The sequence below is a fragment of the Galleria mellonella genome, unplaced genomic scaffold (assembly GCF_026898425.1).
Source record: "Galleria mellonella isolate WM207_F2 unplaced genomic scaffold, CSIRO_AGI_GalMel_v1 utg65, whole genome shotgun sequence".
NCBI lineage: Eukaryota > Metazoa > Arthropoda > Insecta > Lepidoptera > Pyralidae > Galleria > Galleria mellonella.
In genome coordinates, this window is record NW_026442138.1 from 11489884 (window position 1) to 11515309 (window position 25426).

The following is a 25426-nucleotide window of genomic DNA, read 5'->3' on the forward strand; positions in this document are numbered from 1 at the left end:
CATCATAGCGCTATATTTCAGCAATCACAAGTATTTGTGATTGCTGAAATATAGCATTATCGATTTGAAATTTGGAATACTTTTGTATATTGTTGGTCTGCACATATTGCAATAGAAATAATTGAAAAAATACTTGTATTTACATTTTCGGCGGGGCGGGGCGGGGCGGGGGGTCCAAAATGTGTACTTAAAATTTCCAAATTAACCTACTTTAATTAATTAGCTACTTAATTTTTTACTTAATTAGCTTATTTTAATTAAATAATTAAACTCCAAGTGGAACTCCAAGTGGGATATCATATGAAAGGGCTTTATTTCTTATATTTTACAATTGATTTTTATTTATTTTTATAAAAAACCATTGTCCCTTGTCCCCTATATATATATATATATATATATATATATATATATATATCTTATTATTTTGAAGTCGTTTGTTTGGGCATCTCTGTCCCATTCGTGTTTCTATCGTGAAGCAGTTGAGTTTGCATGACTGTGTTTCGGTTTGAAGGGTGGAATATGGCAGTGCGTTTACAAAGTACAGAGGAATAACACCTCACTCCTCAGGAGAGGCTACGCATGGGGGTATCATGGGCGAAACTGTTATGTCCATGGTGTTCCTGTCTATAGGCGACGGTTACCGCTTTCTATCAGATGGGCCGTCAACTTGTTTGATATTCTAAGTTGCATAAAAATCTCCGAATTCGTGTAACGAAATATCCAAAATAATCACAATTTATAAATATATATGTGAATATAACAGGAAAAATAAAACAACGTTTCTAACTAGCACCGGTTTTGAAAAATTATAAAAAAAAGACTTCCAAAAACAAACATACTTGTGCGGTTCAGTTTTAAACCATGATTATGTTTTAAACCATGATTTAAAATAAGAAATTGTATCAATAGTATCAATAATAATAACTATTGAGTGTACTTTTAGTAAGAAAAATGCAATGAAAGTAATTTTTTCTTTAAATTATATTTTTGTGTACGGAATCCTCATTGTGTGAGTTCAATTCGTACCTGAGCGGTTTTTATCGAATAGATGACCGTTTAATATATACATAATTTGACATCATATAGCGTGATTCAGCTAAATGAAATCTAGATTAATAGTCTTCAATTCTGTTATTTTTTTATTTTTGTTACCTCATAACTCCATCAGTTTTGAACTGATTTGGATTTTTTTTTTGAAAATATATACTTATTATTCTTCAATTAAAAATTGAATTAATCTTCTAAATGTAATTTTTTAAATTTTCTAGTTAAAACCTTTATTTTATTTATTTATTTTTTTATATTTGTTTATCATTAAATTCATCATTAAATCATAACTTGGAATAATAATGAAGCCGACTTAGAAACTTAGAAGTATATTATATTTTATAATGTTTTATTTATATTTACATTTGCAATTCGTAAAATATTCATATACAATTTTTAATCTTAATAGTATACAATAGAGCAGTTTTTCAAATGAAAGAAGATTTTTTGAAATCGATTAAGCAAACTTCCAAGCGATTCGTAACTTTTTTCCGTGGGGAAATCCTCGTGGATACGGGTATAATACTTGGGTGGGGTGGGTGAGCCCCTACTACCCTGAACTGCCCCGAAGGCATCCAAGGAATAACCGACTAGTAGTCTAACATAAATTTAACATTCACAGCTGCCCATTTTAGCATTTTCATTCATATGTCCGTGCTACGATTATTTTTTAATTTTCAATGAACTTTTCAAAAGGAGCTTTTTTCGTCCTTAAAGGAGGTTTTTAATTTATTTAATTTTTTTTACAACGCAATTACATTATCAATTGTGACCCGATTTTTATAATTCTTTTAGCAACTGATACGATGTACATACTCGAGTGATTGTTTTATTTTAATTTTAATAGAATATAGACAGTATAATCATAAAAGTTAATTAAAAAAATATTAATATTTAAGTTCCATCATCATCATCATATCGGCCATTATTTGTCCACTGCTAAACATTGGCTTCCCCATAAGGGGGGTTTGCCATTAGTTGCCATGCTTAGCAGGTGGGTTGACAACAGGTTTTGGTGATGTTTTAAAAGGATCGCAGCTGACCTTATTTGCCTCTTACTACATCCACTGGAAAGAAAGAATATAATTAAGTTTACTTGAATAAAAATTATTTATAATGAATAGAAATTATTAGGATTATCTAGGATTAATTTAGTTTGTTATCAATGTTTTCCATGACTGAAGAATTATTGGAAACTTTAATTTGACATATACGAGTATATACTCGTATGGTTTAATACTTATAAACAATTGCATAATGTTGTTAAACGACTTGGGCAGCAGAAATAACATTATCTTGAGCTGGATTCCAATCCACTCAAATATTCATGGAACTAAAATAGCTGACCAATTAGCAAAGGAAAGGGCAAAGAATGTCGAAATAGGACCAGAACCTTATTGTGGCATACCTCGAAGCCTAAAGCTCAGACAACATAAAGAGGGCGAGCATAAAATATCATAGAATAGGTCGTAAAATCACAGACCTTTCTGCCTGAAAAAGTCTCTCTTTCAATAATAAGACTTTAATAAATAAATAAAATAAACATATATACATATGTATACTAGCTGACTCTAGCAAATGTTGTTTTACCATATACCTACATTATTTCGAGAACTATACATGTAATTTTTTCGTACTACAATTATTATATTCGATTGCCATCTTTCAACCCTATTGCGACATATAAAAATCGCGATTAAAAACAGGGATTGATCTGAAAAGCGTGAAAATTTGATTTTGTATGTATTTTTCAATGTTAAATCATATTAAAATAAAAATAAAAAAAATTGTCATAAAAATTAAAATAAATATTTAGGGGTTGGTCACCCTTATCATTGATGAATTTAAAAAATAGATGTTAGCCGATTCTCAGACCTATCCGATATGCACACAAAATTTCATGAAAATCGGTAAACCCGTTTCGGTGGAGTTTGGTAACAAACACCGCGGCACGAGAAATTTATATATTAGATTATGTACATTTATTGTATATATCAAAATTAAAATACAGATCATATCCATAATTATTTAGCGCTCGCAAACATGTCGCAGCGACATTTTATTAATTATCTTCCCTTTATTGTCAAGTAAGGATACATCTTTTGATGGTGTTCTCCTTGGACGTCGTATTACTTATCTCCGCTGTCCCCAATTAAGAACAGAGTCGGCCATTATTGAATATTTTATTGTAGTTGCGTATAAAAAAGCCATTTGCGATATCAACATATTTATGTTGCCTAATGCTGTACGAGGTCTGTCCGGAAAGTTCGTATAAAAGTGTTCTGGAATGCGAGAAAGAGGAGTGGGGAGGCCAGGTAAGCGCAGGACCCCTTCCTTATGTCCCTAACAATGCTTCAGTTCTGGTCTGACCGCCGTGCGGTGCGAACTGGCTTGTCACGCCATCTGTGAAGTTACCTCTTAACGAAACCCCGTCGGCATGGAGCCCGCTTCCGTTGAAGAGCAGCGCGTCGTAATCAAGTTTCTCTCGAAACTCGGCAAGAATGGCCGTGAAATTTTTGCCGATCTCAGAACAGTTTATGGGGATGATGCTGTGAAGGAACCAACCGTCCACAAGTGGCTAAAAAGATTCAGAGAGGGCCGAGAAAGAGTTCGATGTTCGGGGGATTGTCCATCAAGAATTCGTCCCTCCAGGCCAGACAGTTGATGGAAAATTCTACGTCGATGTGCTCAGACGCCTCAAAGCTCGTGTGGCACGAGTTCGTCCAGAATTGGCGCGAGAGGGGCGTTGGATTCTTCACCACGACAATGCCCCTGCCCACACCTCTCTTGTTGTCCGTGAGTTTTTGAGTAAAAATTCCATTACGGTGACCGAACACCCCCCTATTCGCCGGATTTGGCCCCGTGTGACTTCTTCTTGTTCCCAAAAACCAAATTGGTACTTCGGGGGCGGCATTTGGGGGACATAAATGAGATAAAAAAAGCTACGACGGGGCAGCTGAGAAACCTACAACCAGAGGACTTTCAAGGAGCCTTCTCACAGTGGAAACGGCGTTGGCACAAGTGCATTATGTCACAGGGGGAGTACTTTGAAGGGGATAAAATTGATTTACCTGAATAATTGTAAAATAAAATTTTTAAAAAACTTTTATACGTACTTTCCGGACAAACCTCGTACTTGTACTGTTGAGTTTATATATTTTCAAATATTGTAATCGAACAATGAAATATTGTTAATCACTTTTGCTTCGTATGAAAATTAGAATCTTAAAAGGCTGAAGGTCCATCTTATGAAAAGTGGTTACCACAAAGTGCCTTAAAAAACGCACGGTGGAAGACTGCCACTCGTCCAGATGGTTGATGGATGGTTGAATTCAGAACCTCCTTCTTTTCGAAGTCGGTTAAAAATTATACTTTTTATATATAAAAACCTCAACTTAACAGGAAGAATATATGACGAAAATATAATTGTGTAATCCTATTTGTAAGTAGGTGTATCGGTTTGTATTTCTAAGGGACTTCCCAAGAAGGACCTCAATTTGTCTATATTTTATTGTGTTTGCTACGCGATATCTTCAACAAATCTGTATCGATTTCGATAATCCTTTTTGCGATTAACAGAATCTAATCCGGAATTGTCCCATATATTTTTTTTATAAATTCAAACATTGAAAATATAATGTTTTCACGACATACCTCTACATGTGTTTACCGTAATTAAATGAATTTTTTTGCGGGACTGTTTGTCTTAAATTTCATCGAATATATTAGAGATCGAAAATGAAGGCAAAAATCTTTTAATTTTCTTTTATATTACTATCATGGTAAACAAGCATACTGCTCGTCTGATGGTAAATGATGTTACCGTAGCCTATGGACGCCTGTAACACTACAGGTGTTACAGGCGTCCATAGTCTACGGTACTACGGAAGAACTAATTTTGCTTAAAAAGCTTTATCAATCCTTAAAAAACCTTATTATGCTCTTTTTGAAGAACCCCACGTTGTAGTTTCTAGGGAAACCTCGGCAGGAAGATCATTCTATAACCTCAGCATTCGCGGGAGGAAGCTCGCTCTGAAAATGTAATATGATTCCAGGTTTTTGGTCCCTCTTTTTTTTTATACAACTTAGAATGGCAAACAAGCTGACGGCCCACTTTATGGCAAGTGGTAACCATCGCCTATAGACATGAACAGTGCCATGGACATAACAAAGTATACTGTTTCGCCCATGATACCCCCCATGCGTTGTCATTCCTGAGGACTCAGGTGTTATTCCTCTGAACCCTGTAAATTCACGCCATATCCCACTTTTCAAACCGAAACACAGCCATGCAAACACAACTGCTTCACGGCAGAAACACGAATGGGACAGAGGTACCCAAGCAAGCGACTTTTGTATAAAGTCTCCTTCTGCTTTATTACTGTAATATCTTTATAATGATTGTACTTATGTATGCAATCAGGTAAACGATAGGTAAACTCAAGTGGCAATGGACTGGCCACATAGTTCGAAGAAACGACAACCGATAGAGAAGAAAAGTTCTTAAGGATAACCAATGTAGGACGACCCCCACTAGATGGAGTGACGACCTCAAATGCATTGCAGGGAGTTGGTGGGTGCAGGTGGTTCAGCATCGTTCCTTATGGCAATCTATGGGGGAAGCCTATGTTCAGCTGTGGACGGATAATGGCTGAGATAACGATGCAATCAGGTTCTTGTTTATATAATAATATTGTATTCGAGTTTAATTAAGTTTGTTAGTTAGTGGGGAAAAGAAAATTCGGTACGGCATCATAAGTGAAACGACGCCAACAATGTTTGTGCCCCAGTTTCAAGGGTCAAGGCAAAAAAAAAAAACTCCGTCGCCAAACTTCATTTTGTACTTTACAGTGACTGAGAGCTTTTTGTTTCCCGTACTTAACGCATTACTTAACAAGAATTCACGGTTCACTTGATGGCGAAGTTTGACAGGCCAACCGAACCGCCCGATAATGGGTTTTCGCTAAATAGTTAAAAGTAGATGGCGCCACTTACGGGCCCGACAAGGGCCTTTTTTCATATATAATTCAGTATTAAATGCGACGGATGTAGGCAGGCAGAGAGTAAAGAGAAATTAACTTTTTTTTTGCGATATTTACTGGCTCGGGAACGGTTCTGACGAAGTTTTGATTAATTAGGTCCTTAGTGATGTTTCACGCCGTCATCTCTGTAAACGAATTGTTATAAAATCAACATGCTGACATTCAGTCGGATGTTGAATGTATTGTAATAAGTTTATTTGTATACAATACGCGCTTAAGAGACTACCAACTAAACCGTCTTTCAGAAAAAAATTCATTCATATTTTTATACTTTATTCAAGCAGTAAGTATTATTCTCATTTTCGTATATATATTTTAGTATATTTTATATAAGTGTAAGTATATTTCTCTTTTTTTTTCTTGTTTTGTTATGTATTTTTTTTTATTTCATTTTAAATGTATTTTAATTTTCGAGTACCTAAATGATAAAATTGTACAAGAACCGGACTGTAAATGACAATAAATATGAACTAACTTAATTAGCCAGGGGGGAAAGGGATTGTTAGTAATGGGGTCTAATAGCCCCATTACTGGCAATATACCCTCTCCCATCATGTTTAATTCTTGTCGAATTCATCATGGTGGGCCAACTAATCTGCATTCATTCTCACCTATCATCTTCCACTGGTGCCTCGTCGGTGTATACCAATAGCGTAGGCGGGGTTACCAATCCATTTTCACCCATTAAAAAAAAAACTTAATTAGCCACTCACTGACTACTACGATACAGGCCTGCGAGCCTAGTGTAGTAATCACTGTATAATAAATTGTGTACCCGACTTTTAGCTACAATAAAGTTATTATTATTATACTATTATTTATAATTTATGTATATTTATTCGTTTATACATGTAATTTTAGTATATAGTAAATAAATAGGTATATAAATTTCTTCATAATCATGATTTTACTTCATAAACATGTCACCATAGGTAATAAGCAATAATAATCGTTCACCAGAGGGAGGCTTGGGTACCTCTGTCCCATTCATGTTTCAACCGTGAAGCAGTTGTGTTTGCATGGCTGTGTTTTGGTTTGAAGGGTGAATATGGCGTGAATTTACTGGGTACAGAGGAATAATACCTGAGTCCTCAGGAGTGACAACGCATGGGGGGTATCATAGGCGAAACAGTATACTCTGTTATGTCCATGGTACTGCTCATGTCTATAGGCGACGGTTACCACTTTCCATCAGGTGGGCCGTCAGCTTGTTTGCCATTCTATGTTGTATATAAAAAAAAAGCTATTCAGTCTATGAGTATTACGTATAAATATTTTTTTTTTAATGGGTGACAAGGAAATGGTATTTGCGCCTGCACTAACGGTATACGCTGGCGGAGCACCAGTGAAGAATGATAGGTGAGAATGAAAGAGTAGGTAGATCAGTTAGCCCATCGAGTAAATACACATAGAATTCAGGTCGACTTGTTAAGGTATATTGTTAGCAATAGGACTTGTAGTCCGCATTACTAACAATTCTTTCCTCCCTATATAATTAGATTAGATGTACCCTTATCTTATCTTATTTTCACATATGGGGTCAGCTTAGACCCATACGGATCTTTTGTGCTTCCCCCTGCCTTATACCATCCTTTCATAGATCCTATGTGTTACCCTAACGATATCCCGCGGTTTAAGATATCTGTAGTTGGCTGTGGATAAGCCGTTCCCAGTAGACTCATACGCATACTTGCCAACGAATCGCAGTTGCACATCAAGTGTTCCATGGATTCCGATTTCTCCCCGCGCAGTCTGCACAGTGTGTCAGAAGATAGACCCATCTTGTGTAGTATATGCCTTATTGACATATGTCCAGTTAAGTAGGTATATAAAGTATACCATAAAAAGTATAACCATATAAAGTATACCCTTAACCATAAGTATACCCTTAACCAACTTAAATATAACCATATAAAGTATACCCTTGGTAGGTATATAAAGTATACCATGTTTTAAGTTAAGATATAAGGTAATTGTGTAAACTTACTATAAATACAAATAATTACAAGAAATTATTACACTAAGGAAACAATTGGCGGTCTTATCCCTAAGAGTGATCTCTTCCAGTCAACCTTTGGATAATACAATATATAGAGACTACAGAATGGTTTTCTTAAAAAAGGTTAATTTAAACAATTAAGGTGTCTTCAGACCGTGCACAAGACACCCCTAGTGTTACAGGTGTCCATAGGCTACAGTGACCGTTTACCATCAGACAGACGGTGTATGCTTGTTTGCTACTTTCGTAATATAGAAAAAAAAATCCCAGTCGGTCATGTGAGCAAGGATTCGAAAAGACATATGGAATCCTTAAACTTTCATTACTAAGTCGGTCGGACGGGCACTCCCGTTGTTTTTTAGCACTTTACTTCTAAATTAAAAAGTTAATATTTAAAAACATGTCGACGGATACTGGCAGTCTTGCACTCTAATACGCCCGGCCATTTTATTAAAGAACACTGTGGAATCTAGGATATAGTTTTTTTAAAAAAATATTGGATAAAATTATGAGTGTAAAATTAGATTAAAAATAAGAATCATCTTCATCGTCACATCGGCTATTGCAATACATAGGCTGCCCTATATCAGGAGGTTTTGCCAATAGTTGCTACGTTTTAAAGGTGGGTTGGCAACTACAGTAAACAACTCTGTTAAACAGTTTTAACGAAGGCACGATGAAAATTTTGTTATTTTAAATACATATAGAAATGTAATATATTCAATAATGTAAATATATATTTCTACTTTCTATTAATTATACATGCATACTTAAACATATATAAAAATATATACCCACTTACATATATACATAAAACATATATATACACACATACAGAATTTACTGTGTCACACTTTCAAAGGACTAAGGTGTTATACTTATGTACCTGTGATTTCATTGCCATATCCCACCCTTCAAACCGAAATACAGCCATGCAAACACAACTGTTTCACAGCACAAACACGAATGGGACAGAAGCACCCAAGGAGATAACTTTTGTACAAAATCTCTCTTTAGTATGTACATGTAAAAATGTTTCTAGATATAACTCACATGAAGTAATTGTCCTAACATAACAATAAATAGACCTCCAATAAGAACTTTTCTTATGTTAATAGGTACTCTATACTATAGTTTACCAGGTAACTGTACCAGTAAAGTAAGCCAGTCCTAATTATATACAGCTATAAGGACAATTTTTCATATGCTTATTTTGTTTACTATTGTCTCCCACACTTACGCATATCTAGGCCAAGTACACCTATAAAAAACTAGACTTACTTATGCTTATAATAATTATATGTACGCGTTTTTCATAGACTATAAATGGATGCCTAAAACTTGTTGGTACTTGGGCTATAAAGAGGAGATGGAAGTTCTTAACAACAGCTATTTACTATTGCTATTTTTTTTTTATAAGATAGGAGGCAATCGAGCATACGACTCATTTTTTTTTTATACCACTGATTTGGCAAACAAATATACGGCCCACTTTATGGTAAGCGGTTACTGTAGCCTATGTACGCCTGCAATACCAGGGGTACCTATGAAGTGCGCGTTGCCGACCCTGAAGAAACCTCTTTTTTTTATTTAATGATGGTAAGTGAATATCGCTGCCCATGAGCACCCGTGACACCAGAGAAATTACAGGTGTGCTGTCGGTTTTTTAAAAAGAAATGTGCTTTTTTCTTAAAGGTTGATGAAACGATAAAGACAGTGTTTGGTCTATAGTGATGAATCCACTAAGAATTAACCAAGATGGTTTTCAGATAGTATCCTATGGAGATAGATTTGACTGAGTATTGGAGACTAACATCTCCATTAAGGGGGAGAAGGGATAGTTAGTAATAAGGATTAATAGCCCCATTAATAGCAATACAGTCAGGTTCTCCCAGGAAACCATCATGCTCAATTACAAGTGCATTTATTACGATGAGTTCCTCTAACCTCACTGGTGTTTTGGAGGGGAAAGGGATTGTTAGTAATACAGACTGAGAATTCCATCGCTCCATCGCTAGTAATATGGGTATATATATATATATATATATATATATATATATATATATATATATATATATATATATATATATATATATATATATATATACCAGGTCGATCTCCTCGCGGTTCCCCTGGAAACTATCATGGTTAATTCCTGATGAATTCATCATGATGGGCTAACTAGCCTGTTTTCATTCTCATCTATCACCATTCACTGGTGCTCCGCAAGCGTATACCGTTAGCGCAGGCGGGGTTACCATACCATTTTCACTTATCAAAAAAAAAGTAACTATAGTTGTCATATATGTGGCGTTGATAATGGAATGCTAGTTTTATTTACTCTTAATGTCTTTTTTTTTAAATATATTCTTACAGAAGTTTACCTATTTTCATACAAAAATTACACTATTATAATTTAAATTTTGTATTTAATGTTCAATACTGAAGCCATGTTTACTTTGTATTTTGTATGTTTAGCCATGTTACAAAAAAAACCTCACTGGTGCCTTGCTAGTGTATACCGGTTGCGAAGATGGGGTCACCATTTAATTGTCACGCATTAAAAAAAAAACCCATATTGTACCATTAAAAAACAACAGAATTTTTCTATTATATATATATATATATATATATATTCTTTATTGCACTTGTAAATTACAATGTTAATGCATTTATAAATATTGTGAGCAAGGGTGGACTTATCTCTGACAGAGATCTCTTCCAGTCAACCCAATGCAGTTAGAAAACATGTTGCTAGCGGGCAGCTGAAGTGCTACAACTATTAATATTTAGTATACATAAACAAATATACAGTTAAATAAAATATTAAGATACATAATAAAATATTACATAAATACATATACTATAAATAAATATAATATCTACCTACTTATACAGTGGATGTTAAAATAAATGAATATACTACCTAGAATAGAAATTTAGTTGAATGATTTTAAAGTTTGACAGTTCAATTATAAAAATAAATATATATATATATAATGTTATTTGTATCCTGAAGAAAGACTTCAGAGAAGTCTTGTTAAAGAGTACATTGGAGGAACACAAAGATATTAATTATGGTTTAATTAAATTTGCAAGTATTATTCTTAATGAGAGAATATTTAAATCACCGTCAATTATTATTTGTACTTCTTCGAATTTGTTGCCGACAAAGACATTTTTCTTTTTCATTTTTATTATTTTAATGTATTTATTATTTGCCAATAATTTCCTCGAATGAAATATACGGCATTGTTAAATACTTTGTCCCTAAAGTATAACAATTTTAAATTACCTTTCCAATTTTCATTTCAACTGTTTATTTGAGTTGACGAGAGACTTTGTTTCCTTCTGCGTCTTTTACCATTTGTACAGGAACCTTTGTATTCTTCTACGTGTTCTGTCATATGTATAGCCACAGATAATATTACAGTTTACTAATAGGATCTAAGATGAATTAGAAAATTATTATGATTTAAAATGTTATGACTTCAGCAAGATAATACCTTGTTTAGTAAAATATTTACTATTAAATTTGGACACCATGCCTGTCATAAGATTTTAAGGCAGCTATCGTCGCAAAAAAAGTTCGGTGACGTGACTATCCGTTTCGAAAATTAGTTCTTCGACGCCACTGAAAGGTCTACCCCTAAAAGGTTTTCCAATGCAGAGAATAAGAGACAATAATTTGTAGATGATACGGTCACGAAATTAATAAAACCGGAGGTTTGGACTGGGTTTCCATTTGGTGATTGTCGAAGCTATGCTTATCCCATTATCCCAAACAAATTACAATTCATGACATCATTCATATCATGGGGGTATCATGGGCGAAACAGTTATGTCCACGGTACTGCTCATGTCTATAGGCGACGGTTACCACTTTCCATCAGGTGGGCCGTCAGCTTGTTTGCCATTCTAAATTGTATAAAAAAAAGATGTCATGAATTGTAATTTGTTTCGAAAATGATATGTGTGTATGACGTGTGAACGTTCGTAAACGATTTCGACTTTTACAATTTTTAACGCTTATATTTATGGCAGCTCTTGTCTTCACTTCACTTGTATTTTGATTCGACAATGAATAAAACAATTTTAATGAATTATTTCTTATCGGAGAGCAAGCAAATACACAACAAAAGATACAGTAACATCGTCATAAGGCATCACTGTGTCTTAAATGTAATTAAAGTGAAGCAAATATCAAAATGAACTCACTGTTTTGATATTTGTATGCAGATACAGCCATAACTAACTAAGCAATGATGTTAAGATAAAATTCTTCTCTCCTTTTCTATACAATATGATATGTATCAGTCAATATCGTTACGTTATCAGACATCATGATAGAATTGACTACAGAAATATCAACAAAAAATTCCCCATAGTAAAATTGTCTGACATCGCATTACGTCCCATGATTTTCTACGTATCGTACGATATCTGTCTCTCAGTGAATTGGCGGCTTTATTTTATAGCTCTATTGATCTTTTTTATGACTTCTGGTACATTGCTAAAGTGCTTTACGCCATTCTAAATTTACATCACAACAATGAACTGGTTTAGATATGTGCAAATAGAGCTAGTTTAACTACTTAACTCTTTTGTTGTTACTGAATTATTTTATGGACGTAAAATATATTTTTTCTAATATTCTAATTCTGAAAAAATATCTATCTTTGAATCAAGTATACATTGAATTCTTTTATAGCTGTATTGTACATTATACTAGTTTTTGCATTTAATATGTTATAAGTGTGTCCTGTGAACCCAAACTTGTAAAATATGTTTGAATGCATTTTTATTACTGAGCGCAATTTGCAAGAAAGTGATCTTAATCTTGAAGATCTTTCAAGATCGAGAACTAAAAATATTCCATACTATTATTGTTTTTACATTTGTGAATTTTGTGATTTAATTTATTTAGAAAATAAACAGTAAAATAGCACATTTCATTGCTGCCATTCTAGATAAATTACTACATATGGCTGCCGATGTGTATGTTACACTGAATGTAAGTACATATAAGTACGATTTGAATTTAGAACATGAATGAATATCTAATCGTTTCAGACCTATTCCTATAACGAATTCATCTACTTAAACTAATACAACTGTATTTATTATTCAGTAAGGTTTTTTAATGAAAACTGACGTTTCCTTTACCAACGATCCTATTTTCATTCGAATATAATATATTAGTGGCGTCGTAGAGGACTAATTATTGTAGTTTCGCATGTACTCGTCGTATATATATATATATCTCACCTCGCACTTAAGTTAATCACTTAGCTAATGACCGCGTCACAAATCAGCTGAGTAAATTGGGAACTTACCCTGGCACCTATGTGTGTCTAAGGAGGGTCGGGGAGCTGGGTGCCAGAGGGTAACGGGCGGGGAACGCGGCCATTCATAAAACTAAGCTCGATCGATATAAAACGTCTCACCTACCTCACAATGTCAACGGTAATTACGCTTTCTGCTCACAGAGAGTCCATTACTCCCCCAACTCCTATATTTATACAACGCCATTCACATCAAAGGGCAATGTATAACGTCCATTGAGCAATTGTAGTAATTCGGCGAAGGATAAAGGCTGTTGTTTTAGGTGGATTCGTAAATATTTTTCCAGGCTACCAAACGGCTGTACGGAATTCCAGATTTGGAATGAAATTGATTTTATATTCAAGTATCTATTTGGAGGGTAATGATGGGATAATATTGGGCATAAATGGGTCAAATTATATTTATTATTTTTACCAGAGGGAGACTTTGTACAAAAGTCGATTGCTTGGGTACCTCTGTCCCATTCATGTTTTAACTGTGAAGCAGTTGTGTTTGCATGGCTGTGTTTCGCTTTAAAGGGATATGGCGTGAAATTACGGGGTATAGAGGAATAACACCTGAGTCCTCAGGAATGGCAGCGCATGGGGGGGTATCATGGGCGAAACAGTATACTCTGTTATGTCCATGGTACTTCTCATGTCTATAGGCGACGGTTACCACTTTCCATCAGGAGGGCCGTCAGCTTGTTTGCCATTATTGTTACTAAGTTGTATAAAAAAAATAATATATATATATATATATATATATATATATATATATATATATATATATATATATATATATATATTCATTATTCATATATGAAAATCGAAAATAGTCCTATCATTTTTTAGTACTCGTTATAAAAAGAGAGAAAAGTGTATCATTCTAAATGTATACGTGGATATAAGAATTATACCTATATCTTGTTGATATGGTAGGCAAAATAAGTAGTCAAATGCGAGTAGAACGCCCACGTCGAGGGTTCTGTAGTTATAGTGTAAACATGCTTTTGTTTTTTATTTTAAATTCTATAAATATAATATATTTTATTACATAAATAGATACCGTGTGTGTTTTGAATTTAAAATAATTAGCGTTCTTTTAACAAAGTTGTATACCAATAAACCAAATTTTTTTTACTAAACAAACGTTGCTTGAAAATATTTTTGTTATTTTTTTTATATATTTCCTGAATGCACTTTAAAATATTGTTATAATTACTTAAATAAATATAGTAATTAAATATAAATAACGGCAATTATAATTAATTAAATTTATTTCAATAATTATAAATAATTTTGTATAATTAAAATTTCAATAGAATTTAAAATTAGCTGTAAACATTTGTGTTAAATTAAAAAATTACTACGTCCAATAATTTTGACATCGATAATGCTATTTGTTATTTAAATTTATTCAGTTAATTTAAATATTTTGATATTCGCAATCAATTATTTTGATTTAAAATTTAATTTTAAATTATATTTAATGCTGATTTAACTGTATTAAATCACTTGTGAGGACTTCTCGAGGGCGCTGTATACATAAAGCGGAATAGGTAGTTATGTCGGAATACTCGCTCATTATGTAAAACAACTGGAGAACAGCTGAGGTCACGGACGGGGTTTTGTGCGTTATCCACTGAAACGTCAAAATCACGTTTGCCCATTCATCTCTCGAGTTGTGGGGCGACACTAATCTTTCGAGAAACCATAAAGTGTAAACAAAAGTTCCAGCCAGCACGACGACGGAACTTGTGCGCCGCGAAGATAACGCCCGGCCAAGTTTGCGATTGCTCCTTTACAGAGTCTTTGTGATGGAAATGTAATTCCCCGAAAGAAGCGACTTTTAGGGACCGCCGATAAAAATGGCGGTACGCCTGTGAGGGCAATATTCAGATTTTACTACGGTGTTTACGCAATTTTGAATTCGTCTATTTGAATTTCTAATACTCGAATATAATAAATACAATTATTGGTATATGGAACGTCTCATTTTATGTTATCGACTGATATATGTTAATAGTTAATTTACTTTTAGAAATTGTGAATCGACTTCAAAAAGTAGAAGATCTGAATTTGCAGTGTCGAGAGTGAAAAATAAATCATTAGTAACATTTTAAAATAATGCCCTATCTGTGACTTTGACAACATTTTTCTGAAAGAAACTTACGTCGAGCCAAACGACAAAAAAAAAGAAACTCTACCTACCATACTACATCTATTTCTTTTGGGATAAATGGTCAACTTCAAAAGCAGAGTACTTTTTTAAAAACGTGATAATTTTTCAATTTCATGCTTGCCTTTGTAAATACGACATTGTATACGAGTCGTGCTTTTATAAGCGTTAAATATTTGAAAAAGTTGCCGGCAAAACGATAAACCCGGAACACGTTCCGCGAGTAAATTTGAAGATTTATAACACCACAACATACTAAAACGTGACTCCGAACGAGCTACTCCAGTATCTAGATACTAATTTGTATTTCCGTATCCACTAACCACTAACCATACAATTTTAAGTCCAATAAACGTAGGTGTCTTCAACGAACACGCTCAAAAACAGTGATTACTACGAAATGCTCCGTAGGAAACCAATTTTGATATCGAAAATCCATTATAAAGAGAGACACCTTTATCACGGCAGTATACCAGCACCGGCGGTCTCTTTCTATAGCGTCACCTGTTCCTTTCACTCGTACGTTTAGTACATAACACAAAAAATATCATTGATGTAATATTTTGTACATTACCGCTAACGAGAAACGGGTCTTTAAGGTATGTATAGGCTGATATAAATAGAAAAGCGATAGATATATTGAGTTTATGTGTTGTATTGTTAGGAGGTCACATCAAAAGGGCATACACCTGAGACCGGCAACGTTTGTACGAGTATGTCAAAATTCTTACTAATATGAATGTGAAAGTGAGTTTGTTTGTTACCTTTAATCGCCTTAACGCTTTCCAAGGGGTCCACGAAGCGGTCATCGTAACAGGGTATATTGCTAGCAATGGGGAAACTAAACCCCATTACTAACAATCCCTTCCCCCCTTTTTATTGTGGTCAGTGAAAATAGTGTTGGGATAAGGTTTTTTTAGAGATAAATTTATCTTTACTTGCATTATTTCTAATAATTGATATTATTAGAGTATTTCTTAGTACAATAAATACAAGTTCAGTTACTCGAATTAAATCGCACGTAAAATCTAGTTCAAATATATTTTTAAACTAATTAAAATAGAGAATGTTTTCAATTCGTATGTGTCTTTAGTATGTATATTATATTTTTTTTTTATATTCTTAAATCGATTTTAATAATCTCAAATTACTAAATAATTACTATAAAGCAATATGAAATATTAGAGTAAGAAATAGATATAGGGAGATAATCTTATTCAATTATGAAAACCTATTCAACCGACTTCAAAAAGAAGGAGGCTCAAATCGGTTGTATGTTTTTATGTTTGTTTATATTGTAAATCGGTTTACAATGTAACTGGTGGAGTTATAAGCTATATAACTGTTACCACCACCAGTTATATTGTAAACTGATTTGGAAAATTCTTTTATTATCTAAAAGGATATATGCACTTACAGTCTGGTCCCATAGAACCTTTATCAAAATCGGTTCACTACTTAAAGAGTTTTAGTTCTTAAATCAAAATACAAACTTCTTCCGTTAGACCGCATTCAAAGTCAGGCAGCTCGAATTGTTGACGATCGGCGTCTTACTGTCCGGCTCGACCCACTGAAACTGCGTAGAGATGTTGCATCTCTGTTCATCTTCTACCGAATTTATCATGGGGAGTGCTCTGAAGAATTGTTTGGATTGATACCTGCTGCTGATTTTCACCATCGTACAATCCGTCATAAATTAAAATTTCATCCCAACCATCTGGACGAGTGGCGGTCCTCCACCGTGCGTTTTTCAAGGCACTTTCTCCCACGCACAACCACTCTTTCGAATCAACTTCCAGCAGCAGTATTTCCGAACCGATACGACAACATAACCTTCAAGAAAAGAGCATATTCCTTTTTAAAAGGCCGGCAGCACACCTGCAATGTCTTTGGTGTTGTGGGTGATCATGGGCGGCGGTAGTCACTTACCATCAGATGAGCGGCATGCTCGTTTGCCCCCTGTGTTGTAAAAAAAAAAACTATTTATTTGTAAACACAAATCAATCGCCAATATATACCTACGATTTAGATATTGTTCAAAATATTTTTTTACGACTTTGCTGCCTATAACCTATTTTCTATAACATTTATATATATTCTTTTTTTTTTATAACTATATATTAAATAATAAATAATAAAATATTACATAACGCATACTAAAATTTCAATCATTATATTATATTTTATATGTACGTATGAACATTGGATTCAATAAAATACAACAGAGCTCAACATGAGACATTATTTATAAGTGTTGAATTATTTTACCAATTGTGAAACGAAAATACAATGTTTTCAAATAGATTTATCGAGGCCAATGTACCGAATTTATATACAAATTAGTTACAGTCGCGTGGTACGGGTAAACAGAGGGATTAGACAGATATGCCGTTTATTGAATAACGGAGTTAGTTTCTATTAAAGTCGAGCGGGAGCAAATCTTATTTATTCAGAGTTATAACAGTTTTAAGGATTAGCACGTAATTCAAGATTTTGTTAATATTACGTAAACTGTCCACTGCCTTCCCATAAGGGGGGTTTTACTATTAGTTGCCACGCTTGGCAGACGGGTTGGCAACCACAGTTAGGCTTTTAAAGATGTTTTAAGAGCTACCTACTATTAGACATGCCGGGACCATACAGCAATATATATATATATATATTTTTTTTTTGGAGTGAGATGTACTCCTGACTGGGCTGTGGCTCCACTCAATACGTGTATATTAGCATAAACCCAATATCGACTGTCTCCGGGCACTGCTCACACCTGGCTTGCAATTTTGATAAAATTATAGCTATTGGCGTAGAACGGGATAATGAAATGCCTTTTGAGTTTATGATACGGCTTGTGGGTGACAGCTGAGTTCAGGGGTTATTGACCGTTGTGCATTTCAAGTTGAAATAAATTCGGAAATTCTAGTCTCGCTGAATATTGTACATAATCCAATATCTCTAGATAAGTCAGTTTGAGCACAGAGTATTCGTACGTACAGAATATACACTGAATGTAAGCCGGTACTCAATCTGAAAGGCAGACCCATAAAAGTAATATGCACAATTTTTTTTTAATGGATGATAATGGAATGTTAACCCCGCCTGCGCTGACGGTATACACTGGCGGGGAACCACTGAGGGATGATAAGTGAGAATGAAAAGGCATGTCAGTTAGCCCATCGTGATGAATACACATGGAATTCAACACGATGGTTTTCCAGGGGGAACCACGTGGAGGTCGACTTTATAGGGTATATTGCTAGCGATGGAACTGATAGTCCGCATTCCTAACAATCCTTTCCATCCAGTAACACTAATTACCGTTTTATAAACTGGCAATACTGCTCCATAATTTAATTGTTAATTTCAATATGTTTTGATGTGATAGTTAAATAGTTATATTGTTCCAGTACATTTTTATGGTCCATGGGGTGGCCCATTCTATGCCGTGTGGTCCCGGTATAGAATGGCCTATTCCTTTTTTTTCGTGGGTATCGTAACAGGCGATTAAAATTTAATAGTCGAGAGATGGACAGCAGCGTCCTTCTTAAAACATCACCAAAACTTAACCGCGGTTGTCAATCGGCCTGCCAAGCGTGGCAACTACTGGCGTAATCCTTGTTATGAGAGAGGCCTATGGACTGATAATGTCCGAGATAATGATGAAGATGATGATAATGTAAGATTATATTGTAACAAAACTTATATTTTTAAAGTCGGTTCATAAAACGGAAACAATATATATATATATATATATATATATATATATATATATATATATATATATATATATATAGGCGTTATTGTGTACTTTCCTGGCGACCACGTATGGGTAAACGCAGTGTAGGACGACCCCCCATTAGATGGAGTGACGACCTAAAATGCGATGCAGGGAGTCAGTGAATGCAGGTGGCTCAGAAGCGTTCTTTATGGCAGTCTATGGGGGAGGCTTATGTCCAGCAGTGGACGGATAATGGCTGGAATGTTGATGATGACAATAATTGTGTATTTTCGTATAATTTATCTTGGCACAGATAATATAATACCTCTTGGCAGAAGTGCGAGACAAAAAATCTATCGCTTCCCAGATTGAGCACTGGCTGAAGCTCACACCGCGTTACGTAGTCTGTGGTCATGAAATAAACATAAATCGGTAGACAAGAATAAAATTAATACGATTGATCAATCTAAATGAAATGCTGAGACCGCTGTCAATCATTATCAGGCTGGCGTCACGACAAACACCGCCAATTCCATTAACCGAATAGGAAGTGAGAATAACAGTAGCAATATTCAACACAATTATGTCCCTAACAATGATGGATGATTGCTGGTGATTAACGCTCGAGACGGCAGCTGAGTACCAATTCGGAACCTTTACAATTTGGATATTTATTAATGGGATTGTTCACTGACGGATTGATGCTTGTCTACGTTTTAAACAGTGTTAATTAGTAAGTGTATACTCTGACATTACCCAAATGTTTTTAATGTAAATATAAAAATATTGCATTAAAAAGAATTCTATCTGTTAAAAAAGATTGCAACTGTAAATTTTGATATTGTCAGTCTGTAGATATTTTTTATACAACATAGAATGGCAAACAAGCTGACGGCCTACCTGATGGAAAGTGGTAACCGTCGCCTATAGACATAAGCAGTATCATGGACATAACAGAGTATACTGTTTCGCCCATGATACCCCCCATGCGTTGCCATTCCTGAGGACTCAGGTGTTATTCCTCCGTACCCAGTAAATTCACGCCATATCCCACCCTTCAAACCGAAATACAGCCATGCAAACACAACTGCTTCACGGTTGAAACACGAATGGGACAGAGGTACCCAGGGGATTGTTAGTCATGCGGATTATTTATTTTTATTTATTTACACTTTATTGCACTATTTATAAAATAATAAATACATTTAATTGTAATAAGAAATGATACAAAAGGCGGCCTTATCGCTAAGCAATCTCTTCCAGACAACCTTTGGGTAAGAGAATATTGAGAAAAGTAAGAAAAACAAACGGTAGGTGGCGCACTATTATATATTATCAGTCCTATTGCTTACAATATACTCTAACAGGTCGACCGCCCCGTGGTCCCCCCTTGAAACCATCGTGCTGAATTCCAAGTGTATTCATCACGATGGGCTAACTGACCTGCCTTTTCATCCTCACATATCATCCCTCACTGGTGCCCCGCCTGCGTATACCGTTAGCGCAGGCGGGGTTACCATTCCATTATCATTCATGCCAGCATATACCGACATCGCAGGTGCGTTTACCATTTTATTTTCATTATAAAAAACAATGGAGTATAAAGGTAAGGGAAGATTATCTAATGTATACGCCCAATTGCATCGATTTAAAAAACTCTGTGAGTAAAGGCCTTAATATTATATGATTCCGATCACGCTTGTTTCTGTTTCCACCAAACGTTTCCACATTTTTGTTTGGAATTTTCCTGTTTACTACAGATAAAAACGGTTCTCCGTATGGTGTTGTAACCAGCTTAAATCCCATTTAACCCCTACTTAGAATCTGTACCGGTTTGTAAGGCGGTTCTGTTTGAAGCGTGTTCTTTTCAATATTTACCATATTTATTAAGCAACAACATACAAAAGTGGATTTGTATAGATGCTGTGGACTTCGTTATTTTAATTGATTTTTAAGCGTCCTCCAAAAAATTTGGTTTTCAATTCGATTTATATCTTTTCCGATTACGTTACTTGATTACGTCGCTAACTTGGGTCCGATTGTCATAATTCGTTTTAATTTTGTAACAATTGAAGCTGCCGTTTTTTGCAGAACAAAAACAAAAAAAAAAACTTCTTTAGCAAGATAATTCATATCTAAGTACGCAATTTTTATAATATAGGGTATCAACAAAACATGCCATTATAGGTTATCTATGAAATATCTCGTTATTTTTCGGTGCGTCTCCGATTAAAATCGCATTTTTAGGATCATTATTATATTTACTATAATGTAATATAATTTCTATTGTTACAGAACATGGCGGTACACAGATCAAGGGTGGCTACATGCTACGCTACAAACGTAAGTACAACTTTATAAATTTTGAAATGTACTCTATAATCCGGTGCGAAGGACCAACATAGTGTAATGATGAATTTGATAACTGAACTACAAATATTAATAATATATGAAAATGATTTAAATTTAACTGCAAATGAAAGGGTGGTAATTAAGAAGGGAAAAATTGTTTTTTGTTAAAGAAAAATTATATAGAGAAATATATATGAAGTAAAGCGAAAAAGAATGGTATGTGATAAACAAATATTTGTATCAAAAAGAAACAATATAGAAAAAAAAGAGAAATAAAAAATAACAAAAACCAACATTTAAATAAAGGATAGAATAAAAATTGGCCCATCCTTTTGGACAAACACACAGTTAAAACACACACACAGTTAAAACACACAGTTAAACTTGTAGCACTCATATTTGTACGTCGCAAAAGGGTTATGAGAAAGTTTGTTTCTTGTAAATGAATTTAAACTTTAACCTATACTTTTGTTACAAAATCCAACTGAAATTCAACGGAATCTTTACGTATGCACCATTTTATGCCTTACAATCGTAATGATAGGGTCGTAAATCGATTGTTGTTGAAAGCGTCGCACTTTCATTGGCCCGTAACTCGCAGGCAAGCTGACACTAAGAATCGTCACTCCAATATGTGTAGTATTGTAGGTCACGGTAGATTGTCTATATACAAAGAAGAATAAGATTTTTTTATACAACTTAGAATGGCAAACAAGCTGACGGCCCACCTGATGGAAAGTGGTAACTGTCTCCTATAGACATGAGCAGTACCATGGATATAACAGAGTATACTGTTTCGCTCATGATACCCCCCATGCGTTACCATTCCTGAGGACTCAGGTGTTATTCCTCTATACTCTGTAATTTCACGCCATATCCCACCCTTTAAAGCGAAACACAGTCATACAAACACAACTGCTTTACGATTGAAACACGAATGGGACAGAGGCACCCAAGCAATCGACTTTTGTACAAAGTCTCCCTCTGGTAGAATTTGTATACATGGGACAAAATTACACTCAAAATACTATGTAGTATCTTATAAAGCTAAATTCATAAATATAAACCATAGAGTTAAAACAATAACGCTTCCTTCTAGTTACTCTCCCGTAATTTGGAAAAGTGCGCCGTATATTTGCGGCAAATAAAATGTTGTGACCATTCGGGCTTAATAGATTTATGCAATTTACTGCGGTATAAAGTGAATGAACGTCGTAAAGGCCGTGTTTGTCTTTACGGGTAATGGAATTGGGAATTAACAACTCTTTTTTAAGGTTTGTTCACTATATTCTACGCGCAGTGTTGCCAGATGCGACTTTTAATCTCAATTCAAATTAATTTTTTTTATCAGATTAATGCTTAATAATTATTACTGTTTACTTTACTTTTAATCAATCACAAATATTTTGTTTTTTATACCAGTGAGGTGGCAAACAAGTTCACACCAGAGAGAGACTTTGTATAAAAGTCGATTGCTTCGGTACCTCTGTCACATTCGTGTTTCAACCGTGAAACAGTTGTGTTTACATGGCTGTGTTTCGGTTTGAAGGGTGGGATATGGCGTGAATTTACAGGGTACAGAGGAATAACATCTGAGTCCTCAGGAATGGCAACGCATGGGGGTATCATGGGTGAAACAGTATACTCTGTTATGTCCATGTTACTGCTCATGTCTTTAGGCGACGGTTACCGCTTTCCATCAGGTGGGCCGTCAGCTTGTTTGCCATTCTAAATTGTATAAAAAAAAAAAGAAAAAAAAACTAGTTTACAGCCTACCTGATAGTAAGCGGTTATCGTAGCCTATAGACGCCAGCAATGCCAGGATTATTACGCGCGCTTCATGAAACAGTATATACAGTATTCAATGCCTTAGGATATAATCAACCCTGTACCAAATATCATTCAAATCTGTCTGTAGTTTTTACTTAAAAGAGTAACAAACATCAATTGATCTATCTTATCCACGTTTACACACTTTCACGATTATAATATTAATAAGATTGCATTTTCAGGGAAATACTTGTGGAACTCCTGGTCAGAAGAATGGGTGGTATTGTACGACGACTCAACAATGGCATGGTTTAAGGTGAGATCAACTTTTTTTTTATATAGTATTAAGTGCGGAACTAGTATTTCCTGCGGTTACGACCACTTGATAAATGAAACTGACATCATCTGGAAAATATACAAATTATTAAGCGACATTTAAATGAGAAGACTCTCATTTTTTTAATAGGTGTTTTTTTTAACGGGATATGCTGGCAGAGCACTAGTGAAGGGTGATCGATGAGAATGAAAACAGGCCAGTTAGCCTATCATGATGAATTCATCAGGAATTAACCATGATAGTTTCCAGGGGGAACCGGGAGGAGGTCGACCTGGTTGGGTATATTGTTAACAATGGGATTCTTAGTCTCCATGACTAACAATCCCTTTCCCCTCTATTGGAAGATTTTGCCAGTAGTGGCTACGCTTGGCATGCGGGTAGACAACTGCAGTTAAGCTTTACTTAAGGTTTGCTTTTAATGTTTTAAGAGGGACACTGCTGGCCCTCTCTTGGTCTCTTACGACATCCATTGGAAAGGAAGGGGTGTCCGAGTCTATGCCGAGGCCATAAAGTTAACAATATAAATACATACGTCTATATGTTAATACGTAAATGAAAAACTTTGTACCTCTTTTTACGAAAATTGCGCTGACGGAGAAGTATGAAATTTCGCACACTATATATATATATATTATATATATATATATATATATATATATATATATATATATATATATATATATATATATATATATATATATATATATATATATATATATATATATATATATATATAAAAGGAGGGAAGAATGCTAATATATTTTTTTATTATGCATAAAAATACATTATATCAATAAAAAGAACATTACAACATACACCACCATACCATGTATTTAACACACACACGCTTAAATGCATATAATTTGTTTGGAAAAAATAGGCAATTTAACTGTGTAGCTTTAGCCAAATCTGTGATTATTGAAGTATAGTTTTTAACGATAGAACCTTAATAATGTTAAAACTTATAATTTAAATTAATTATGATACAATTTCATCTACTGGCCAACCACTATGTGTAAATACATATTATTAATATTGCACAGTAACAGTCGACACGGGATTTAAATTGATTTTGTGTGCGTTGGCACAAAGCAACTAAATCGACAGGGAACTAATTAAAATAGTTCTGAAGGGTTTCCATTCAAGTTTAGTTCCGGCTTCGATCCGCACCATTCAATTCTGTAAGATAAAACTGTATAATGCTAGGTGCACATTCTCCTATTAGTATTGAATCAGTTAATTGTGAATATATGTATGTACTTATACTCGCATATATGAAACGTTATAAGAGGATTTTTTTTTATGCAACTTAGAATGCCAAACAATCTGACGGCCCACTATACTGTTTCGCCCATGATACCCTAAGATAACGTGGGAGAGAATACTTTTAATATTATGGCGGACTCTACCTTGTACACATATTTTATACTAAAGAATAAATTAATGTAAATATTAAATATGATATAATATAATTGGTCATGTATAAAACTAAGTTTGTCTAGTTTTTTTTGTCACAGTTTTAACGAGAGATATGCTCTTGAAAAAGGACTGCATATTTTACGAAATAATAAGACGGTCGCTGCTAGTGGTTGAGAAAAATATAATCACAGAATCATGACATTGTCAGATATTGAGAACAAAATAAAAATATAAAATTT

At 34.4% G+C, this 25426-nt stretch overlaps 1 protein-coding gene across 1 annotated transcript in view; it reads left to right on the forward strand.

Moving 5' to 3' along the window:
• LOC113522421 (uncharacterized) overlaps nucleotides 1-25426 on the forward strand; it is a 115888-nt gene that overhangs the window by 13001 nt on the left and 77461 nt on the right. The window contains exons 3-4 of the mRNA XM_052900491.1: nucleotides 21605-21652; nucleotides 23674-23747. Of these exons, the coding sequence (XP_052756451.1) occupies nucleotides 21605-21652; nucleotides 23674-23747 (122 nt within the window). The remainder of the gene's footprint in view (nucleotides 1-21604; nucleotides 21653-23673; nucleotides 23748-25426) is intronic.